Genomic DNA, 22254 nt, shown 5'->3' with positions numbered 1-22254 from the left:
CACTTTCCCACTACATATCTTTGGGAAACGTCACTGAGGCTGGGCAGAGAAAAGATTAAAAGGTCACTTTTTAATCTGCTGCTATTGGGGACATGTGGGTCATGAAGACTTTTAAATGCTGCCCTAGCAAGATTGTGTTCCTGGCCATTCCTTGCTAAAGAGCTTAGCAAATCAGTTGTAAGAACGCTCCTTTGGAGGAATGACACACATTTGACCCAAACCATGAGTTAGTACATTCTAGGTTGACTCGCAAACCAGATTTACGCTCCCCTGCTCACCATTCTACTGTGGTCACTACTTCCTGAATCCTGTCCGCTTCTTTTACCGTGCTTGCTGTTGTCAGTTCTGCCCCAAGCTCAAAAACATCAGCTTCCGATGCGTAGGGGTCTGGGTCGTACTCATAGGAGTAGTAGGACAGGTCTGTCTGTGGTGGAGGGCCTTCATCTGCTGGAAAGGGTTGTGCTTTAGCCAAAGAAACTGCATTTCAGCATCACATATTGCATCAAAGAAAAAGGGAGTGAGGTAGAGGGAAAGGAAGTTTCATTGTTAGGAACCAGTTCACCCTGAGACCTCTGTGTATGGTAAGATAAGAGGCATCTTTGGGAATGCCAGAGGTCACAGATCAGTTACTCTGGACCCCAAAACCACTCTCTGACTAGGTCCAAGACAAGTACCTGAGTTAAGGAGAGACTAATCCATGCAGAAACGTGTTCATGTGTGCACTCTTTCAGGCACTGTTTTATCCAAGGAAGTTACACAAGCAGAGGGTGGCTGTGAGGGAGCAGTTCACTTGCATGTCACGATGAAGATCAGTGTAATAGAATTATAGAAGAAGATAGCTTCCTTATCAGCCCAACAAGAATGAAGATCTTGGCACAACAGACCAGGAGCCTACATCAAAGCCATTCGCTTCTCCCTCAGCCTGAACTGGCAGTAGCTGAAATCCATCTGCTTCAGCACAGTCACATACCACTGAGAAACTTCCATTGATTGGGATAGGAACAGGCACATCACAGGCAGAAGGAGGTATTCATCCTCCTTGCATTCACTCCAGTCTATGCTAAGACACTGGCAGGTCTCTCACATGGCACATATCCCACTCAAACCAGGCTGTGCTCTCTGTGGTGGGTGACTGCTCACTGTCCAGAGGGTAACACTGCAGCATGAAACTTCTAGGAATATCAATAGGTCCCTGTTTTCTGAACTGTTCCTTGACTCAGCTCAGCTGCCCAGCTTTCCGTTTGCTTTCTGTATACCTGCTCTAATCCAAACCAAAGCAATGACTGAAACACAGTTGTTGCAGGGAGGAAAAGCTTCCCTTCTCCCCCCTGCAAAGTTGGCTTTCTTTAAGGAGAACACTCATCAAAGCCTTTGGAAATGTTTGTTCTCTAGAAATGAAATATCTGAAGGCTCTTCCCTGTTGCCTCCCACATCCTCCCAGCAACAGGCCCAGATCTAGGCCAGGGAACACTTGCCTGAAAGCAGTCAGTCTCTGTGTTCACTCCTTCCTGGCCTTTTCCATGTGTGAACCTGCCAGATCCTGAGCATGTTCTATGAATGGATGATTGCTGTCCACCAGGGACAGAATTAACATCACAGACCTCACTCTTCCCAGGAATGCAGCACTGGAGTCAAAGCAAAGATGAAAGGCCGACATTTCCCATTGCATACAAACCACTCCCCCACGCCTAAATGTTTGTGCCTAAGCCAATGTTTGCTGAACACCGATGGGGTGAAAGGAAAAAGGGCCCTTGGCCAAGTTCAATCAACCCTCAAAGAGCAGCCGCCTGTGAATAATGCGCCTGCCAGGGAGTGTGGGGAGAGGACTCCACCTGGAGCAGCGTTCACTTGATGTTCCTGTTAGGAGCCAGTGATGGGGGATGGCCTTTCAGATCCTTTTTTTTCCTTTTAAATAAATAAAAGCATCCTAATTCCACCTGGAACTTTCCTCAGGCCTCTGGCCCTTCCAATGGCTAGAGCAGAACTGTGTAAACAATGTGGCTTCAGGTGGGAGCTGGAGGCTCTGCCGGCTCAGAGCAGAGAGCAGCATCCCAGCTGCATCCCAGCAGCACCACCAGAAGCAAGTGCTGCTTCTCCATCAGATACTTGCAGAATCACATCACCACCATGATACCAACATAACTGTCTTCCAATATCAGTGTTTATACATTTAGCCCTTTAAGCAGAAAAGGTTTAGGCAGTTTCAAAAGAGTGTTAATGATCTCTGGAAGCAGTTGAAGCACCAGTTCATCAGAGAGATGGTATCAGAGCTACTGAGGATTCCTGAAGCTCTGAAATCCGCCCATATTTTTGTAGGCTAGCGTGACAATGATCTTAGGAAAGCCACAGAAAAAGGCACTCGAGATACTGATACTCCTGTTACCAACCAACATCCTGCTCCAGGATCTTTCATTCCAAACAAATATGACTGCAACAGGCTGTGAGAGCATATTAGCAGAGCTTCAATGCTTAGAGGCAGAGGTGGGTCCCATGCTACTAATCAAAACCCTGTTCCATCCCTCTCAGTCTCAGTAATTCACCTGCGAGAAAGAACAGCTGAGGAAGGGGATTCAGACATAAGCTGTTTCAGCTGAGTCCCATCACCCTGCACACTTCTCTCTCAATCAAGACAAGGCTTCTGAAGATGCAAAGAGGATCTACCCACGTGTACCAAAAAGGGCTACAGTTTTAAGATCAAACCTCAGCCATTCTGCTGCAACATCTGCTGCAGACTGCTGAAAGGCATTTTAAAATGCTTTGACATAGCTAGGTGCTAAAAGCAGCACTACATCCTGTTTTTTTCAGGACCATCTCTATACAATTGCTTACCTCGAATAGCATCACACAAAAGCTGTTGTTTATTCTAGCAGACTCACTGGTGTGTGAACTACACTGCAAGGCTGCATTTGCCAGGGTGAGCCTGAACCCATGAAGAAGTTCCCCACTGTTTGCTGGAAGGAAGCTGGCTCTCATTGTTTCCATTGCTGGGGTAACAGAGGCAAGAGCTAACAATGAAAGCATCCATCAACCCAAGCTGAGCCTGCACAAGTCATATGGCAAATACAGAAGGATTTCAGACAATACAAACACCACGCGCTCCTCCAAGAAAACGCTGTTTCCTGATGATTAACCCACTGAGGCAGTTTCACCAACCTGCCCTAAGCTTGATTTGGCTCCTGGAGCTTTGCATCCTTTTAGGAAATGACAGATTTAGACATGGCTCATCAGAACTTGCACTCGAAACCCAGAGCACCTGAGCAGACTTAAACCAATCACATGCTTCAGTGCTAACAAACCAGTGAGTCCAAATGAGACCCGTGTACAGGAGGGATTCATTCATTTGTTCAACTTTGATTCATGTACCGTGTGGTTGACCTGAGAGGAGCCCAGAGGATTAATGAAAATCACATGCTGGGCACTTTTCCTGATGCAGGATTTAGTCAGGTTTAATTTCTGAATGCTCACTCTGCCCCTTGCTGTTCAGACAGCTCAGTTCAGGATCTGCCTTCCAGGAGACTCCCAACTTGAACCCGCACAGATCCTAGAACAAAGCCAGCTCTAAATGCTTGCTCTTTGACAAACATTCCCTTATGGCATCCAGGTTTGTTAACCTAATATCTGGATAAAAATGCCACACACACACTAAAATAAAACTCATAATTTCCACTTTTACTCTTATTGATAACCTCCTGAGCCAACCTTGCTATTGCCTGTTTCCAACAGAGACCAGGGAGTTATTTTCCTTAGGCACTTTGATGCAGGTTGAGAAACACTGTTCTGAAAAGGTTCGGATTGTGGATCACTGTCAAATTCCACAAGTTTTTTTCCCAGGTAACCATATTTTTACTATCCTTTTTTTTTTCTTTTAAAAGAATGTAATTGCAGTCCCAATTTGTAGCCCAGCAGCAAAACACTTGCTATGGCCTTGCATGCCAGCAGTGCCCTACAGAACGCTTTGGGAATGCTGCTTTACAGGGTTCAGATTGCAAACAGTTTCCATGCTGAGTACGTTTGCACAGAATAAAAGGCAACTAGCATTCACCTCAGCTATTCCAACAGTCAGGAATGTGATAGAGAGAGAGATACTCATATATAGTCACAGTAAGACCAGAAAATAAGGGAGGGAAAACAGGAGAGACATTAAACACTGTGAGATTGAATGACCTATAGAAATAGTTACAATGCAATATTCACTGTGCTTTTACACCTTAGAAAGTCCATTGACTTCTGTACAGCAAAGGAGCAAAGAACAGGATGGTGCCTCCTGTTGGACACACGCTAATGTGAGCTCTGGTGCTTGACAAGGACGGGAGAAGGGACCGAGTCTTCTCTTCAAGAATTAAGCTGTTTAACGGTTTGTCAGGAGAGTTAGAGACCAGGGGAAAATTAATGAGTGGAAAGCAGCCAGGAAAAATCTAGTCCAGTTTATTTACTAGAAACAGCACAAAACAAACTATTCTATTGACCCTCCACTGCTTCTTGGTGAGATTTATTGTGAGCCATGAGCAAGTTCAACATGAGTCTTGGAAAAAAGTGCATGAATATAAGCACCAAATAAAATAAGCAGCCAAATTCCTGGCTACTCCATCTATTGACCTTAACATTTTTGCTCACTAAGGCCCTTTATTCCAAGGACCAGCTCCGAGAAAATCAAGACTGTCAGCTCAAGTTTTGCACAGAACTGCTACAAACAAAGTTAATCCACCTGGATTCGAGTTCTTGCAACGGTTTGATCTGTTGTCATGTTCTGTTCAGTTGTTTGTTAAAACACATTACATCAGCCTGGTCTTAAATGGGATCTTTCCAGCTTCCTATTGAAGAAAAACTCAGAGGTGTGTGTGCTGTTCAAACCTAAGAAGGCTGAGAAAATAGGAGGGTCCTTTGCCTGCTCCTATGAACAATCACCTAAATCTTGTATGGGCACTGAATAAAGGAGATCCTGCAAGATCTCCAGAAGGGAAAAGGACTAATCTGCTGTTGAATAGTGATCCTCCTAATTTTCCTTGACCTCTTCATTTTTTTTCTGATTTCTGAATGTTCTGTCTGTTCTAAAAGCTGAAGAAATTCACCATCTTTACTTAAATGTGCTCAAGAGCCATACACACTTTTACACAGCAATAGGATATGCTTTAACTTTGCTAAACAAAAAGGCTTTGGATAAATGCAAAGGTCTGTTATTACCTGTTGGAGCTTGTTGGACACTGGGCTGCTCAGCTGGGTGGGAATGTGTGTCCCTTTCTTCTGGCAAATTCTTGGCTATAAATAAAAGCAAAGCATCAATCATAAAATGTGTTAATGGATCTCCACAAAATATACCAGAGGTGGTATACACTCTTTCCTGAGTTACTACACTGCACACCTTGAAAGCCCATGCAGGATCTCCAAAGAATGCTGCATTTCAGGGATGCCTTTTATCTAGGATTATTCACTTCATTTATTAGCATTATTCGTATTATTCACTACTTTTCTCTGAAGTTCATTCTGCTTGGCAAAACATGCATTCACAAGGACAGAAAACCAGTTATTTTGAGCTAAGCAGAAAGGCAGCTGCTCTTATAACTTAATCTGCTGCAGTATGAATGGCAAAATAATACATAGGTTTTGAATTCTACTCTTTTCTCTATCACACATACGTAATTATTTGCTTAGACAAGGATTTGTGGTGGTTTGCAATTAGATCATAACAGAAAAAGGAACCAAGTGAAACTTACAGGCAGAACATTGAGACATGGGCATCTGTTCTATCCTTGTATTATTCCTGCAGGATGCTACTTCCATCTGGCAATGGTTGGGGTAAATCTGTCCATCTGATCCACACACAGGCTCCCCATCATAGCCGCAGTCTCGCGAACACATGCACTGCTCAAAATACTCATCCTCCAAGCAGCCAAAAATGTTATTGCATGGCCCAGAGTGAACAAAGCCTGGAAAGCAAACAGCAACATCTCGTAGCAATTTACAAACTTGGTAGAATTAAAAGGTCTATTGTCTTTCTGAAGGAACCATATTGCAGCAGATTTCAGGTACAGGATGAAGCAACTATTTTGTACGGCACAGAGGACAGAAGGGAACATAGAGGTTTTGGGGAAGGTTATTCCTTTCAGTGGCGTGTGAAACTGGTCCATTGTGGAACTCTATTGCAAGGTATTTTCAAGAGAGAAAACCAAATTGCATTTTAAAGGGTTTTTACCTTTATGTTTATTAACGCCTCACCTTGCGCAGGTACTTCCAGAATTACACATTATATCTTGCCTCTGAAGCAAATAACAGCCACTGTGGTGCCTGAAGAGCAGAGCACGTTGGCCTGTTGAGCTGCCAGAAGTTTAACACTGCTGCTATGCCACAAAGTTTTGCAAAACCTCCACTAACACAGTTACTGAAATAGAGCATTTTACTAAATAGGATTTTAAGTTCTGAACTCCCAGGAAATATGTCTGTGGGCTCCATTTTCCCTACAATCTGCTTGGCTTTGACGCAACTTACCAACCCATTGGCTAGCTGAGCTTTCCACCTCATTGCATGTTGGTCCATCACAGAGCTCCCGAGCCAAGGGACTGTTTTCACTCACGTTGTAGAAACGAGTTGCTTCAAAAGCTGCAGGCCAGCAAGAATGAGAAGTCACAACTGAGCCTTATGCCTAAAGGTCTAATGCTGCCAAACATCAAAGAACAATAGGCACCTACCTGGTTCATAGTAATCATATACTTTGATAGGAACAGGAGCTGTTTTCCCAACTATATGCTCTCTGAAAGCTTGGAACTTTACACAGGTCATGCACTGGCTAGGAATCTGCATGAAATCATGTAAAAGACTGTAACAAAACCTGCACTTCAAGTGAAGAGAGACAAACAAATGTAGCATTTGCCCCTAATATAACACACTGTGCTGGACACTTGGGAAGAGTGAAGACACTTCCTATACAAGGTATAGGGCAAAGATGAGTAAAAGGCAAACAGGGTGAATTAAAACATGATACTTTGCTAGCCCTTAAAGCACATGCTTGCCATACAACAATGGCAAAGCTGTATTCCCTGGCTTACCTAACACCACTCCTGTCACCAGTCAGCTTGCTAATTCAACAAGCTAACAGTTTACTGCTGATGACCAAGTCTCATCTTCCACTCTCAGGTACGTGCTGCGAGGTCTAAATTAGACTGCATTTTTACTCTGCCCTTTTAGCACTCATAGTTGTACCTAAAGGTGAGATTATTTTGAGGTAAAACCTAAGTGATATCTGCCCACAAATCCTCCATGGGCTGAAGCTGATCACCCGCCTTTCTTATGCTTTGGTTTCCCACCAAACCCACAGCAGCTACCTGCCTCAACAGAGGCTCAAGCAACTGTCCAGTTAAAGCTGCATGGTAATCCTCATCTGTAAGGGACCATCAACACCAATACACTGTACCTATGCCTGGAAAAGCAATGTAACTATAAGAAACCAAGTCATTACCTCATCAAAATAAAAAAGGACTTTTCTTCCATCCACTTCGTATCGTTTTAACCCAATTTGCTTGTTCATCAATAACTGTGAGGGAGGGAAAAAAAATCAACAGGTTTAGTTTCATTTTACAGAGAACAGGTTGAAAGAGAATAAGAATGATTTTAGACTGCTTAGAAAACTGACCAGACACTAAACCCCACAGATTTCTTCTGCTGGAAAAGTATGTTTCAGTAAGAGAAGGGAAATGTAGAGGGGACTGCAATTGCTGTCATACAACTGAGGAAAAAGGCATCTGTGGGTCTTTTCTGTGACCTGATGAGGAATGCATGCAAGGTGCTTAATGCTTAGAGTTCTTCCTGGTGCACTTATCTCCCTCAGACTATGCCCGACACCTCATCCATAATCTAATTGAATAGTTCCATGACTGTTTTCAGTATCAAGGCTCAAGCAAGACCTCAGAGACTCCAAACGCTCAATAAAGTCTCTTCTTTACATTCCTTCAGAGCACCAGGGAATGATGCTGCTGGATCACACGTGGGTATATTAAAGGTCCTCTTCTCCCACCAGCTGAAATATCCACAACATTCTTCTGCCAGAAAAATTAATCCTTACATTTGAAAAGAGCAGCCATTTGAAAGAGCCTTTGGCATCCTCTTGAAGAACGGGGTCAGGCCAGGCTTTTGCTACTCATCTTCTCTCCCTTTGAGGCCCAGGGATTTGTAATTTGCATTGTGCCCGTCAGGCCTACAGACTGCCTCTTCTGCTTGTGATTTACTGGGACATATCTAAGAAGTACCAGAACACAATCTAAGAGTACTTCCCATATCTGGGGTGCTACTGCCCCTAATCTAACGCAGCCACTTGTAAAAATACTCTAACTCAGCTCCTCCTGCTTACACCAGGGCTCTGTGTGTATCATGATCATGGGCTTCAGAGGCAAGTGCAAAGGCCCTCATTTATGGAATTAACTGTACTACCTCAAGAATCTAGTAACTACCTTCCTCATGCAGAAAGCCAACGAATCACCACCAAAATGTAAATGCTACGAAGTCTTATTACTCCTATGTAACCCCTATTTCCCTATTTGGAATACTAACATCTCAGTACTATAAGGACTATGATGCTGTACATACTTGATCAGTCAATCAATCATTATTGTTTTGATAAACTGCACTAGGAACACATCTACCATGTGAAAAACATTTAATCCAGAAGGTGGGAAGGATGATGGACTCTTGTGTTTTAATCCCAGTTCAGGGAATAGGGGAAGGACCAGAACAGACACCTAAATTCTATTCTCCAAACTGTCCTATTACTTTAACCTCTCTGTCAGACAGTCCCATGTGGGACATAGGGATAATATTTCCTTGTTTTGCATTAATGATCCCAAGTGATTTTGAGATCTCAGAACAAACACTCTGTGGAAAGGAGAACAAAGCATTATTATGATGATGTATTAGAAAGAACGACACGAAGCAAAAAGCATTTCTAGTGAAATCTACCCAAACCTGTTACCAACAGCTTTAACTGTGAATTTCTTCAGCATACTGCTTCTACTTGTAAAACCCTGCACACAGCTTCCTGCTATTACTGTAACAAGCAAAGGAACATGTGTTTAGGTACCACACAATATGGAAAGGGCCAATTTAATTTGTCCTTATAATTTTAGGGGCCTGATGGTGGCTGTTATTACTCAGCAGTAGATGGCTGCAGACAGTCCTTTTATGAGGGCTTGGAGAGCCTGGCGCCACCGGGAAATGCTCAGCTCAGCTAAAGTTGCATTTTTCTGGTGAAGCTTGATATATACCAGCCTGTGGTGACCCCCTGACCTTGTCGACACCCAGCATTATTAGAAGGATTTGTGGCTGCACAGCCAGGGGGGCTGCCCTCAACAGAGCATTCATTAACCATCGCTGCCCCGGCGCTGCGCGGGGGTCCGCTCCGCGCACACTGCTCCCTTGTGAGGGCAAACAACAGGCGAGGCAAAGTGATTTACAGCCCTGCCCCTCCTCACCAGGAGGAGAGGGAAAGGCTGGGCTAGCAAGAAAAGGCAGCAGTGGGAAGGCCAGGGCTTGCCTGTGCTGGAGGCGGTGTCCAAAATACATCCCAAAACTGGCAGTGGGCTTTCAGTAGAATTCCAGTTTTGTCAGCATGATTTGGATACGCGTTTGATAGCCATGAAGAAACCATAGGGGTTGGGACTGCCTCTTTATGCATTGCATGAAGTAGCTGACATCCTTCTGAGGCTTGCAAGGACTTAACTTGGATCAGCTCTGGGCTGCAGGAGCTCAGCCTTGCAGTCAAGAGATTTGCCTCCTTTTCCCATTAAGGCAGGGGAAGAAAGGAAAACAAACCACCTACTATTCCATGCCCAGAGCCCCTAGCAGATGGGGCTACACTGGGATTCTGTTGCTTCTCTACCCATAAAGGCAGGAACATGGGTTTCAGACAGGCAAACAGACACCACAAGGGAAAGCACAACCAATTGACCTGTTTAGTGCTAGAGAAAATGTGCTGAAGAGCTCTTTCAGCTTAGGAATAACCCTTGTGCAGCAGTACCACAAGAGCATATGGGAGCTTCTCAGGACTCTCAGCCTCTTAACTCTGTTCCCCACTGAAACTGGTAAAAGAAATATTCACTCAGGAGAGCCTGAGCAATGGGAGCTCCCGTTTCTGTAATATCTTTAGTCCATTTCAGGAAAAACACAGAGTACAGGGATTTATTACTTAATCCAACAATTTTTCTGGTCTTCCCTTCCCACTCTTCCCCTCTGCTGATAAAACATTCCATGGGCTTAACACCATAAAGATATCCTGTTGTTCTCTTGCTGTCCCATTTTGAGTTCTCTGGTCCTAAGCCAGGTTTCCATACGTACTTTTCGTGCCATTATTGGTGTAAATTACTATGAAAAAGAACTTATTTGAAAGCAGAACAAACAACTGTCACTCGAGCACCTTGGGCAGGAGATCAAACAGTAACCAAAAGCCACTACCCAAACCCTCACCTAATTTTCCTCCTTTCTCTTACCACAGGGATACTGCTGGTCCTGCCTCATTTGGATGGCCATATTCAGTTTTTGATGCATGTGAGAGAGAACATCATTAGACTCAAAGGTTAACGGGCAAATAAAAAAGGGATAAGTTTTACAAGCATGCATTTGAAAACAGAATTCTCAACATGCAGACAAAGTGATCTGATATTTCTCTGTACAGGAATAATTTCATATCTGATCACCACACAACTCTGTACAAGTATTCCAGCACAGCTCCCTAATGCAGAAAGGATGCAATTCTTTTCTCAGGGACTAATACACAGATTTCTCTGGCTTCAGTGACATGGATTGTTCATCCCTGAAGAGGAACATATTAATCTCATTTTCTCCAAGCAGTTGCAGTGGTGTCTAGATTAGGAATGAGCCAAATCAAGTGAAATCCTAGAGAAGGCAAAACAATGTGCGCTTTTCTTTGAATTAGGATGTCAAATTAAACTGCCTGGTCTTCAGTACAATTCTACTTTAAAATTCTTTCCCCTAATTCCTCCCCCTCCCAGGATGATGAAGTTTGTAACAGAAGAGATCTTTGGGAAGTAAAATGCTTTTCAGCTCCTTACTAGTTCTCAAAGATGCAAAGATTTTACACCTCTCTAATTCAATTCAGCTAAAGACTATTTGCACTATGAACCCCACCAGCTACACTGTAATGCTTTCACAAAATCTAAAGCCCAGCTGAAGATACAGCCCTCTGTCCCCTAGAGGGCTGGCTGGGTACGAGGCACATTCTGTCCACCTCAGTTTGGGCTGCAATAAACATGATGTTCTCCCAGAAGAGGAGGGGAAAAAAAGAAAAGGGAAAAAAATTCCAAGACACAGAGCCTCCAAAGAAATGGAATCCAGATGTTGGAGATAACACAGCCCACTAAGAAGCCATAAACAGCTCCTGTTAGAGCACATTTTCACTTCAGCATTTTCCAATGGGTCTTGTTTAATTACCATGCACTGGGCTCAGGAACAAACCTGCATCTGGCCATGTTTGCTACATTTGTTAATGTTGCTCAGAGCATCTGTTTACTCATTTCAGATAAATATTTTGCCATCTGAAATCTCCTGCCCCCCCCCCCCCCCCCCATTGTAATTGCATCTTTTCAGTCAGTCCTCTGACATTCAGTGGCATTTGCTTCCACTGCTCCCCAGAGGGAATCCCTACCGATGAGGGAGCCAGGTTCTGGCCCAAGATCATGCCTTGCACTCTCACTACAACATCTTACCTGCTCTAAGCTCTCAATGTCTGCACGAAACCCTGAGAACAATGGCACTTCCAAGACAGCCATGTTAGAAGATCCAGAATGCAGCCATCTTCCAATGAGAAGAGAAAAAGAATGAAAACAAACTCAGCTCAAGATAACAAACGGTACATGAACAACTGAAACAAACTTCAGAGGAAAATATTGAAAGGATCTGCTCTTCTCTGAAGCACTTCTTGAAAGCCATGGTCTACTTGGTTTTACAAAATCCTCTTTTCTGCTTTTATGCAACAACAACTAAGCACAATTCACAGCGGTCAGAGATGCAGATGTCCAGGCAAATGGAAGCAGAAAAGCACAAGGGAGGATGTAGTCTCCTGTGGGGCTGCTTGCCTTATTTTTCAATTACTTACTGAGAAAATGCACTTGGTAAAAAGGGAAACAACCCCTGGGAGTAGAAAACACTTCTGTTCTTTCCTAAGCAAAGGGCTGTAAATGGACTGTGGTGGAAGAGGAATGTTACTTCCCAGTTCCAGACAGAGTCATTCAACCCTGGAGTTATGGAAATGGCTATTTCCCTCCAGCATGGAACTGACACTTTGCTACTGAGTCAGTGAACTCACTCTCACGTTACTAGCGTTAAAAGAATTCACTGCCTGTATTGTCTTCTATAATATCAGTGGAGAGTCCAAAACCTACTGCAATTCAGACTAGTTGTCACTGAAGAAAAACAACACAGGAAGGGGAAAGTATACTGGGGCCACTGCAAAAAGATTTCTACTTCTTGCAGCATGGCAGAGGAGTCTACAAGGTACAAAGAAGCTCCTGCTGATTCCAGAACAATGTTCCTTTTCTCTGCATTCACATATCGTCAGCTCTGAACTATCCCTCCTTGGCAATTTACCTTTTTACTGTTTACTTGCACCCCAAAGAGCACAAGCTTGGACCCAGAAGGGCTTTTTGGCTCATGCCCATCACAGAGAAAACACAGTACACAGCTTTCAGGCCCAAATCTGCCAGGGCTCAACGGGCTCCTCAGGGCTACTTGGAGGGCCTCACATCCAGGGTGGGTGTGAGCTCTCTGAAGCACTGCAGGGAGCCAGCCTGGGTGTAACACCACACCCCAGCCCATATGCACACAGTAGCATGGGATGGGCTGTGGACAGATCCAGTTGGCTTTGTGTAAGACAGCTCAGGGCTGACAGTCTCCTAGAGACATTAAACCTTGTTAATCCCAGTCTAACTCCATGCACCACACTAAAACAGTGTAGCCCTTTACCTGTATTTTCCCCATTATGTTAGGTATCTCGGCCTTCTACTTCCCATCCAGTTTTCTCTTTAAGTCCTTGAAAGCATCCCAAGGACTTCACTGAGCATGACAACACTTAATTACATTCTGAAGAGCAACCCCAAGCTCAAAATATTTCAGTTGTCATCCTTAGACACACTCCTCTCTTTGCATTGCCTAAATAAGATGATGAAGGAGTTAAAAGAGCATCATTACAAGAAGGGAAGGAAAGGGAGTATTTCATTTGCTTTTGTTTTCTTTCCAAGCAATCAATCTCCTTGGACTGGGCTTCCTCTCAAATTTCTGTCTTTGCTCCAGCAATTCCCAGGGCAGAAGTTTCAGAAACAACAACAGAAAGGTTGTGTTGATACAGGGCAAGCTCCTTAGTTACAGGCATCTTCAAGGGACTGACAAGACTTCGTAAGCTTACCTCCCCACTACAAGCTGCAGCACTTAGGCAAAGGGAAAAGCGGTTGAGAAAGTGCTTTTGTGTTATATACAGCCAGAAGAACTCAGTATGTTTCCTGTATCAGTGAGTGTATCAATATAGATGTGCTGATCAGCAAACTAGACTGTCTCTGAGAAAAAGGCAGGACACGAATTTCCTACCTAGTGCATGTTTCCAGTATGACTTTGTATTCCCGATGGTCCTGATCTGAAGCTGGGTCATCATCATCCACCAGTGCCCTCTCTCTGTGCAGAGCTTCAGGGCGATTCTCATCTGGAGAGACAGACTGCAGGGGATTTGGAGCTTGAAGGTGCTGCTCTGACTTTGGCTCCTTCAGGTTTACCAGGAGCTGGAAAGCTGGTTTAGCAATGGGATCAGGTACATTGTAAGTGACATCGATCTGCAGCAGAAAGGAGGGAAAACAAAATCAGGGCAGGTTATTAGACCCCAACATTTCACAGCATCTACAAATGTTCCCTAAAGAGCAGCATAAACACCAGATCTCTTCAGAGAGAGGTAATGGTGGGCACAGAGGCAACAGAGGCTTTACAACACATATAGGTTAGGCTGCACCAGAGTAGATTCACCCTAGTACAATCACATTTACTACTACGAGTTAAAGCAACACCATGTAACATAATTACTTTGAGAGAAATACAAAGTGTAACTTCCTCCTCATAACAAACTGGGATTAAAAGTGTAGCAAACGACTATGAGTTCAGAGATCATCTGCTCACACACTTTCTCCAGCCCCACGGCAATTTTACCTGCATCAGACAGCAGCCTTCACCTTTGGCACTCACAAACAGTCCCGTTGGAATACTGGGGATCTGGGGAGAATCCACAATTAAGACACAGACAAGAATGGAAATGAATATCAACTCTGTACAAACTATCTTTCTGGTTATAAAGGAGGCTGCAGAAGTGAAGTGAGTATAGCTTATACTTTCCAGCCACCTGCCTTTAACAATGGTAGAAACAAGCAGCAGCACAAAATAAGCATCAGGCATTAGTTACGGTGAAAAATGTCTTTTGAGTGCTGCCTCCTTTGCTTCAGAAGCCAGACATAAAACCCCACAAAGTTCCAAGATCTCAGCACTTGTGCTTTTACCACTTCTGAACTTACCTGAGCTGTCATTCAGAACCCAGCTCACATGGACTGCTGTAGAAATTCATCTACATGAACACAAAAGCACCTACCACTGCAGTCTGGAGGACTTTTTTATTCATCTTGTTAAGCTCAAATGTCTCCTGGTAGTCTAGATTAGTAGAAGCCAAGGAAATGGTAAGGTTGACTCCTCCGACGTAAGAAAGGATAGCATATTCAGCCAGAGCCTGCAGGGCTACACACGTGTCCTAGGGATCAGAGTACAGGAACATAGTAAACTTACAAACAAGCACTGTGCATCATTAGCTTCTGGTAGCAGAATCTTCCTTATTTATTCAGTTAGGAAAACAAATAGCAGGTTTTGTTCAATTTTTCTGTCAAAGGCATCTGTAAGGACAAAGTCTAAGCTCCTTTCAAATTATTAGTCCAAGAAAGAAGCGCTAAAGAGCACTGGAAAGCCTTAATTCTTACCAGTACATGGACAGTTACTGCCTAGACTCTAGAGAGAAACTGTGCATTGACCATTCCTGAATCCATTGATTTCCACAGTTGATTATGCATGCATCAAAGCTTCCCTTTTTTTGCAGGCAGCCCACCTGAGTAGACGAGAATCCTCCAAGTGCATTTCTTTGCTGTGAAAGCCATTTTACTACTGGAAGTGCAGAGGCCACATCTCCTAGGAGTGTGTATGTCAAAAGGGCATAAGATGTCATTTCCACTTCTGCAGAAACAACTGGAAGGAGGGGTGGAGAAAGAAAGTAATCAAAATACCATTTATATTGTGTTAGAAGAGTCAATGGCTTTAAGTGACTTGAAATCTATAGCGTCATTCCCTGTTGTTGTGGCTTTAATAGTCAAAGTCTAGGAAATCAGCTGAAATGCCAGTGACTGCCAATAAAAGCTGGGAGTACCATCCCTAGATTCCTACTTCGCTGCCATTTTTAGAATCCCTTGCACTCATCGCCCTGCTGCTGCAGCCCAATCCCTTATCTCTGTCTTTGCAGTACAAGTACCTGATTGCAAGAGCCCATCATTAAATCCCATGAAGGTATCTTCATCAGTAACAAGAGTTCCTGTCAAGCTCCAGTGTGTAAAGCCATCTAGAAAAACAGGACAGTGGCATATGTATGTTATTATAGCAGGAGTGCAGCTAAGCCTCTGTAAAGGGGAAGAATCAAATTCTATTTTTGCACTGACTCAAAGAACAGATCCTGCCCTGAACTGCACTGTCCTTCCTTTCAGACAGGCATCTCCTGGGCAAGAGGCTCCCTCTGCAATTACAAAAATAATTCAGTGTGACAAATTGGGTAATTCTTGGATTTTGGATGAAAATACAGCATCAGGAAATGCAACGTGGTCGTATTGACAGGAAAGACGCTGCAGAGCATCTGGTGCATTTGCCTTCCTTCAGCATCAGCTGTGTACATGGAACTAAGGTACCCTTTCTATAGAGAACCAGGAAAACTCTTGCCTTACAAAGCCAAATTGTGCTGTGAGGAAGACCTCATCCTCTCCAGTAACTCATATCATTCCAGTTTCAAGGGCTATTTGCTTGTTCCTCTAAGAAGACTGGCAGTTCAGGGATTGCCAGGCTGGCCTCAGGAGCACAGTACCTTGCGTAATAGCCATGCTGTTCATCTTCCGCAGCATCACAGCGGCAGAGGGACTGTGCAGCAGTGTCAGGGCATATGCAGTCAGGGCAGTAGTGTAGGGATCTTCTGCTGAATACAAGTTGGACTCTAAGAAGTCTTTTGCTTTGTCAACAGCTGTCCTTTCTTCCTATATTTAGGGGAAAGAGCCCAAACATATTACCAGCATCTATGTGACAAAAGTTAGAATCACTTTATTTCACATTACAAACCAAAAACACACTAAGAAAGATGCATTTTACTCTCTGCAGAATGAAGCTGACTCTTTCCTTTCCCTAAGGAAAGCCATGCATCACAAATTCAAGAAAAAAAGGAGCAAACAGCAGAGCAAGAATGATGTAGACTAAACCTGAGTCACATTTATTCCCCCCTAAAGCTGAGGGAATTCCATGCCCCTGCAAGGCAGCAGATGAACAGAGCAGAAGTGAACTCTCTACTGTATGTTTGATTGTGTTCCTGACACTCTGGAGCGTCTAGCAGACGCCAGAGGATAATAAAGGCCAAGGTTCCCAGGGGTCCCTGCAGCCAACAAACATGTTTTATTAACTCCCTCAATGACCTCACCATGTAGGAACGTGGCTCTGATAATTTATAGAAACAATTTAATTGGACTTGATGTAATTTAGTTTCCTTTGATTTCCCTGTGGCACTAACCTTCCCCTTCCTCATTTCCTAGCTAAGATCATTAGTAACACTTGCAAATCTCCTCTAGGAAAACCATTAGATCCACATAAACTGCACTTCCAGCAAATAAAAATGCTAGGGCTGTCTTGACACACAGCAGCCCAGAGAGAGCATCACATCACTTCTCAGAAGAGGGGGGAAACCGCTGACAGGGAGGCAGAAAGTTACTCTATGAGTGTTGGGAGATTTTATATATATATATTTATTTATTTATTTTTAATAAGATTGAAGGCCTTCCACTCCTACAAGAACTGGGGGTCAGGAGGTGTCTGCCTGCAGCGGCAGTATAGTTTCACTCGTCAAGCTCTAGCAGAAAGCATCTCAGCAGAAGTGCTGAGATTATCACGGGGTTTAAAATAGACACTGCCCTTTACACTGGCTGTTTCAAAGGCTCCATGAACTCACTGGGTTTTGCCTGAATGGGGAATGCTTTTGTCTGACTATAGATCACTAGGACATGCTGCAACATCCACTACATCTCCAGCTTTGCCTGTGCAGACCTTGCCCACCACCACTCTTCCCCTTGGTTGGTGAAGAACTGTGCTCATGGTGTGCTCAGTGCATTTGCAAGTGGGCATGTTCCCAGTCAGACTGGGAGTGTTTAACTATGGTGTTACCTGAGAATCTCCATCCTAGTGAAATTAAATGCAGGCAAAAATATAACATAGGAGAGAAGCCCTTTTTAGCATGATTTTTAAGAAGGAATCTCTAGATTTTCTAGTGTAACACCAGTTGTACTGGAAATGATTGGTTTTTTCCTACTTCAAAAACGATGCAGTGTAATTGCACCTTCCTTTGTAGCTATTCTTTTTCCTGTAGTGTTCCTGTTCTGTCTCATGACAAAGAAAAGAAACATTTTCCTCCAGAGTCCTCAATCCAGCACATTACAGGAGTGCAGCTCTCCAAAGAAACTGTAATCTAATAGCAGTAGCATTTTGGCCACTGTAGCAAAGGCAGACCACAAAAGCTTCCTGGATCCCTGAAGCCTGTGCAGCCCTGGTTAAACTGCTGTTAGCACTCAGCTACTTGGTTAGAGATTTTGAGTATATATAAGCAAGCCACCCGTATCTGCATAGGCCACAATCCCACCTTGAAATGACAAGGCAGAAAACACTCTCTGCAGCCATTTCTATGAGAGAGTGTGGGATGGGGTTGCAGGGAAGAGTTTTGCTCTGGTAGAATGATCCTTGAACTGACGGCTGAAGGATGGGAGATCACCCTGAATAACTCCAGAACAGATTCCTTAACTTTCGACTCATCTCAAGGCTTTCCAACAGCCTCTGTGACCTGGATGCTATCATTCTAGTGAGCACAGAACCTTTGAGAGTGAACAGCAGTAAAATCAAGTTTAGAAAAAAGAGAGAATTTGTAGAACATGTAGAACATGAGAGCTATTTTAACCCAGCTTTTGTTACCTCAGAAGTTACACCTGTTTCCAGAAGAGATGCAACCACATAAGCTGTCAGGGAGATCTTCCCATGGATTCCACCCTGGAGGGCAACAAACAGAAATCACTGGGTGAAACCGAGAGATAAGGACACTGGATAAAATGACTCTTGAGCGAGACAAAGACTGTGTAATAAGGAAGCTCTGGCATCATGGACCTTCTTTTGCTTTGCACATAAGGAGCATGAAATTTAGGAGCCCAACCCAACATTGTAGCTTCCTGCCCTAGGAATAGCCTGAGAACGCACCCAATGCACAGAACTTCGTACTGCAAGACATGACTTCGTACTCCAAGACAAGACTTGACATCTTGGTGTCCGTTCCCATGGGACATCACACAGATACCCAAATTCTCCTGGTTCTCCCTGTACTATTGTAGCCTTTCCAGTGTAATATTTGTATTAGGCATAAGGAAACTGCATCACTTTATGCTTTGATTAATAACTTTACAAATGCAGCTATTACATGATTTTGAGTCTGTATAGTTTTTACCTGAATGTCCTTGTTTAGTATCCTGCCCATAGCAGGAAAGGAACCATCTTCTTTCTGATGCTGGATGATCCAGTCTTTGGCAGCTGTTAATTCTTTTGGGTCAATGAAAATAAACCCACGAGACTGTGCAAAGGACTTGAGGACAAAAGCTGTGAGCCTGTAAATAGGAATTTATCATCTTTACTGAGAAAACAAAGTTAGAAGAATGTATCAGTGAGGGGAAGACAACATTCTTAGAAAGCACAACTATTCAAAGTCTTGTTGGGGAAACACAAAATACTGTTAAAAACCATTGATGGTATAATAAAAGCACTTGAACACTGTCCAAGCTTGTGGATAAGTGCAGGATTAAGGGCCAAATTAAATTGAAAAGTGTAACAGGAAGATATATTTGTCTTAGTTATGACACACTTTGAAACTCAGTTCCCTTTTACAGGTGCTCATCTGTTACCCGAACCATTAAAGCTTTTAAATTAAGAATCAATCGCCTTATAAATACGGAATTACCTGAAAAGAGAGGAGTAAATTTTCCCATTTTGTTACTGTCTTAACTAAAAATAAAAGAAATCTATTGCTAAAGTCTGAGGCTGGGGTAGACTTCATACAGAATTAAGTCTTAAGAAAGCAACAGGAGTGTTTTTGGAATTCTAAACCTCTGACATGCAACAAGTGTGAACTCTGGCCAGCTTTGGAAATTGAATCATTCCATTTACAAGCCTCTGAGGAATGGGAGGGTAGAAAGCATGCTGCCTGGCAGGGGATTTTTCAAGTGTTAAGTAATCCTGTGTCACCATATTTTACATCTAGGGACTGGGAGATGCCAGATCAGAGATAAAAATTTACAATCTTAGAAACAGTGAGGCAGCAGCATCATTGAAGTGGTACCTCCCCTCAGATGAGTTCATGAAGAAAATCAGTTTAAAGCAAAATAAGGAGCAGATGGAGAAGACAAATGACAGTACGAGCAAATGAATGAAGACCAGAATCTACTACATCTGAGCCATTACAGTCAACTAACACGCTGATGTGATGTAGTAGAACCTTAAAGGCTGTGGTTCCCTAAGGGGGACACCAGTGAGATGAGCTGATTTCTCAGTTTCTTGCTTTCATGTTATTTGACTCTGAAAGGTTCTGCATCTCAATTCTCAGGGAATAAATCTGTACCATTCCATTTCATCCATGATGGGATATAAAGCACTTGGGAGAAAGACTTCTTTGGGGTTGATTTTGGTGGTGGGTTTTTTTTCCTATCCGGGTAGAAGCCTCTGCCACTTCCAGAGACAAGTTTCTTTGTACATGCTTCAGGTGAAGCTCCAGTCCCTAGTGCAATTAGGTGCTTAAATGCCCCACGTATTGCTACTCCAATTCCAGTAGATCAAATACGACCCTAAAGCCTTAAAGCCTGGACATGCAAGCATGTGTGACTATCTCAACTGCCCCTCAGTCTTGAAACAACTATAATACACCTACTAGCGCAGTATGAACACTCAGCAGCATTGAAACAGTAAGTCTATGGTCATCGAGTATGATTTCTATTCTCCACTGTGTGTGATACCATGATGGAAGCTGGAAAATTACTCTTCTTTCCTTGCCAATTGTCTATTCTTCCCATTTAGTAAACACTGAAGTTTCTAACTCTGTTTTAAATAGCAACTCACCACATGCTCCCTGAGGAGTCCCTCTCGCCAAAAGCACTGTATGAACCATCTTGTCTCTTGTAGGTCAGCTGGCGCTGGTAGCCTGCAAGTCACAAAAGAACTGGGGGAGTCCAAAATCCTCACATAGAGGAAAACAAGTATTTCAAGTGAATGAGGACTCAGACCATCTGGCACCAGTGTAAGGGATTCTGCTGCCCGAGGCAATCTCTCATTTTGCTGTGAGGGATAGAGCCAGCTCTGTGTACGTACCCTGTAGCTTACTCAGAAATCCATTCAGGCAAACATCTGGAAGACTACAACTCCTGTTACAAATGGGATATCCCTCTGAAAAGATGCAGTATTAAAAGAAAGGGGTTTATTTAAGCATACAGCCATTCTCCATCCAGTTTCCTGAAAGCACTGTGCAGATGGACATTTCTTTTCCATGTTGAATGCTGAAGAGAAGAACTCTACTGGAATGTCTTTTGAGACTGAAAATAGTCAAAATACTTTTCCTACTAGGAAAATAATTTGCTTCTCAAACCTGTTTGTTTTACAACTGTGAACAGCCCCTCCTAATAAAGGGAACTCCTCTCTATTGAGGAATACAGAACACACCCATTGGTAAAGCCCACTGGAACCAAACCCTTCAGAATGGGTATTTCTGATATGGAGATATGTCAAACCTGCAAGAAGACTGTGTCAAAGACACTTAGTGCTCACTTAATTCTCTGACACGAGTAGATGTTTTCTTCCATACTGCATGGCATTTTTATGGGAATGGATTACTTTTTCATTTCCAGAATGTTTCTTTATTGACCTCTCCAGACACAGGCAACCCCTGAGCAAGGGCTGCCCGTGACTCCTACGTGACTCCTACACTTTTCCCTGTTGCTCTACAGCCTTCCAATAGTCTTAGGAAATACTGAAAGAATGGTTTGAAAAATGGGAGGAACAGAGCTCTAGAGATTAATGATGCTCTTGTAGTAAAAACACCTTTGTCTGGGGGTTGTGGACTACATACAAGTATGTGGCAGAAAGCATTAAATTGCTTTTCTTCTACATAACTTACCAGTGAGCACTTTCCCCTTAAATTTTTCCTAAGTGCTCCTATCCAATGCATCAGATGGACAAATTAACTACTCATATTTTTGTATCAGTCTTATTTCCTCTGTTCTTTCATTCAAATGTTCATTTTGAGTTGACTTATGCTTCATTGCTCTTACGTTTATTCCTCACTGCTTGCTAGGTTGGTAGTGGAACAGACTTTATGTCTCGCTTGCTCCTGAAATCTTCTGGTTCTAAGCATTTTCCTAGCTGCTTGGGCTCATAAGAGAGGTTCAGCTTTCTAGATTTCCCCTGCTCACCTGCTTTTGTAGAACTGCATTTGGGAAAGCAGAAAACTTACTGCCTAGTTTAGCTCAGGCCACTTCTAAAGAGCAGGATATGGAAACTGTTGGGTAGCAGCACTTTCTACGATAGATGACTAAGCGATGAAAAAGTGGTCTGGCTTGGTAAATCACAAAAGCCTTCAGAGTAAGCAAACAGACTTTCCCATCTAAAACCTTATACTTGGCAGGGCTCCAGCGCACACAGAAAAGTTTAAAGCTCTTGAGGGTTTCTTCTGTAAGGGTTAATCACCAGGCAGGGTTTGGAGCTAAAAACCTGGCAGCTTTGCAGATTTGTGAAAAGGAAATAAAAGCAAATAATATTGCAAAGGAAACACTGACCTGGACTAGGAAAAAATCCCCTTTGTCTTGCTGCTATCAGCAAGCACAAGAAATGACAAGTGAAATGCCTGTAGCCAGGCAAAGGAAGCAG

General features: G+C 43.3%; 1 protein-coding gene across 2 annotated transcripts in view; it reads right to left on the bottom strand.

The window, feature by feature from the left end:
- CPAMD8 (C3 and PZP like alpha-2-macroglobulin domain containing 8) overlaps nucleotides 1-22254 on the bottom strand; it is a 44666-nt gene that overhangs the window by 500 nt on the left and 21912 nt on the right. Inside the window, exons 27-42 of one of the 2 annotated variants that reach the window (XM_061466862.1) lie at nucleotides 20455-20536; nucleotides 18797-18953; nucleotides 18274-18348; nucleotides 16139-16304; nucleotides 15539-15625; nucleotides 15122-15258; nucleotides 14618-14773; nucleotides 14185-14247; nucleotides 13579-13817; nucleotides 11706-11793; nucleotides 7451-7525; nucleotides 6684-6789; nucleotides 6484-6594; nucleotides 5712-5924; nucleotides 5182-5256; nucleotides 279-462 (exon numbers count right to left, since the gene is read on the bottom strand). In XM_061466862.1, coding sequence (XP_061322846.1) covers nucleotides 279-462; nucleotides 5182-5256; nucleotides 5712-5924; nucleotides 6484-6594; nucleotides 6684-6789; nucleotides 7451-7525; nucleotides 11706-11793; nucleotides 13579-13817; nucleotides 14185-14247; nucleotides 14618-14773; nucleotides 15122-15258; nucleotides 15539-15625; nucleotides 16139-16304; nucleotides 18274-18348; nucleotides 18797-18953; nucleotides 20455-20536 — 2014 coding nt within the window. The remainder of the gene's footprint in view (nucleotides 1-278; nucleotides 463-5181; nucleotides 5257-5711; nucleotides 5925-6483; nucleotides 6595-6683; nucleotides 6790-7450; nucleotides 7526-11705; nucleotides 11794-13578; nucleotides 13818-14184; nucleotides 14248-14617; nucleotides 14774-15121; nucleotides 15259-15538; nucleotides 15626-16138; nucleotides 16305-18273; nucleotides 18349-18796; nucleotides 18954-20454; nucleotides 20537-22254) is intronic. The other variant, XM_061466863.1, reaches the window with a different exon arrangement.

The sequence above is a fragment of the Pezoporus flaviventris genome, unplaced genomic scaffold (assembly GCF_033815535.1).
Source record: "Pezoporus flaviventris isolate CSIRO_AGI_PZ_B2104156 unplaced genomic scaffold, CSIRO_AGI_Pfla_v1 ptg000043l, whole genome shotgun sequence".
NCBI classification, from domain to species: Eukaryota; Metazoa; Chordata; class Aves; order Psittaciformes; family Psittacidae; genus Pezoporus; species Pezoporus flaviventris.
This window is presented reverse-complemented; position numbering and strand designations above follow the sequence as displayed.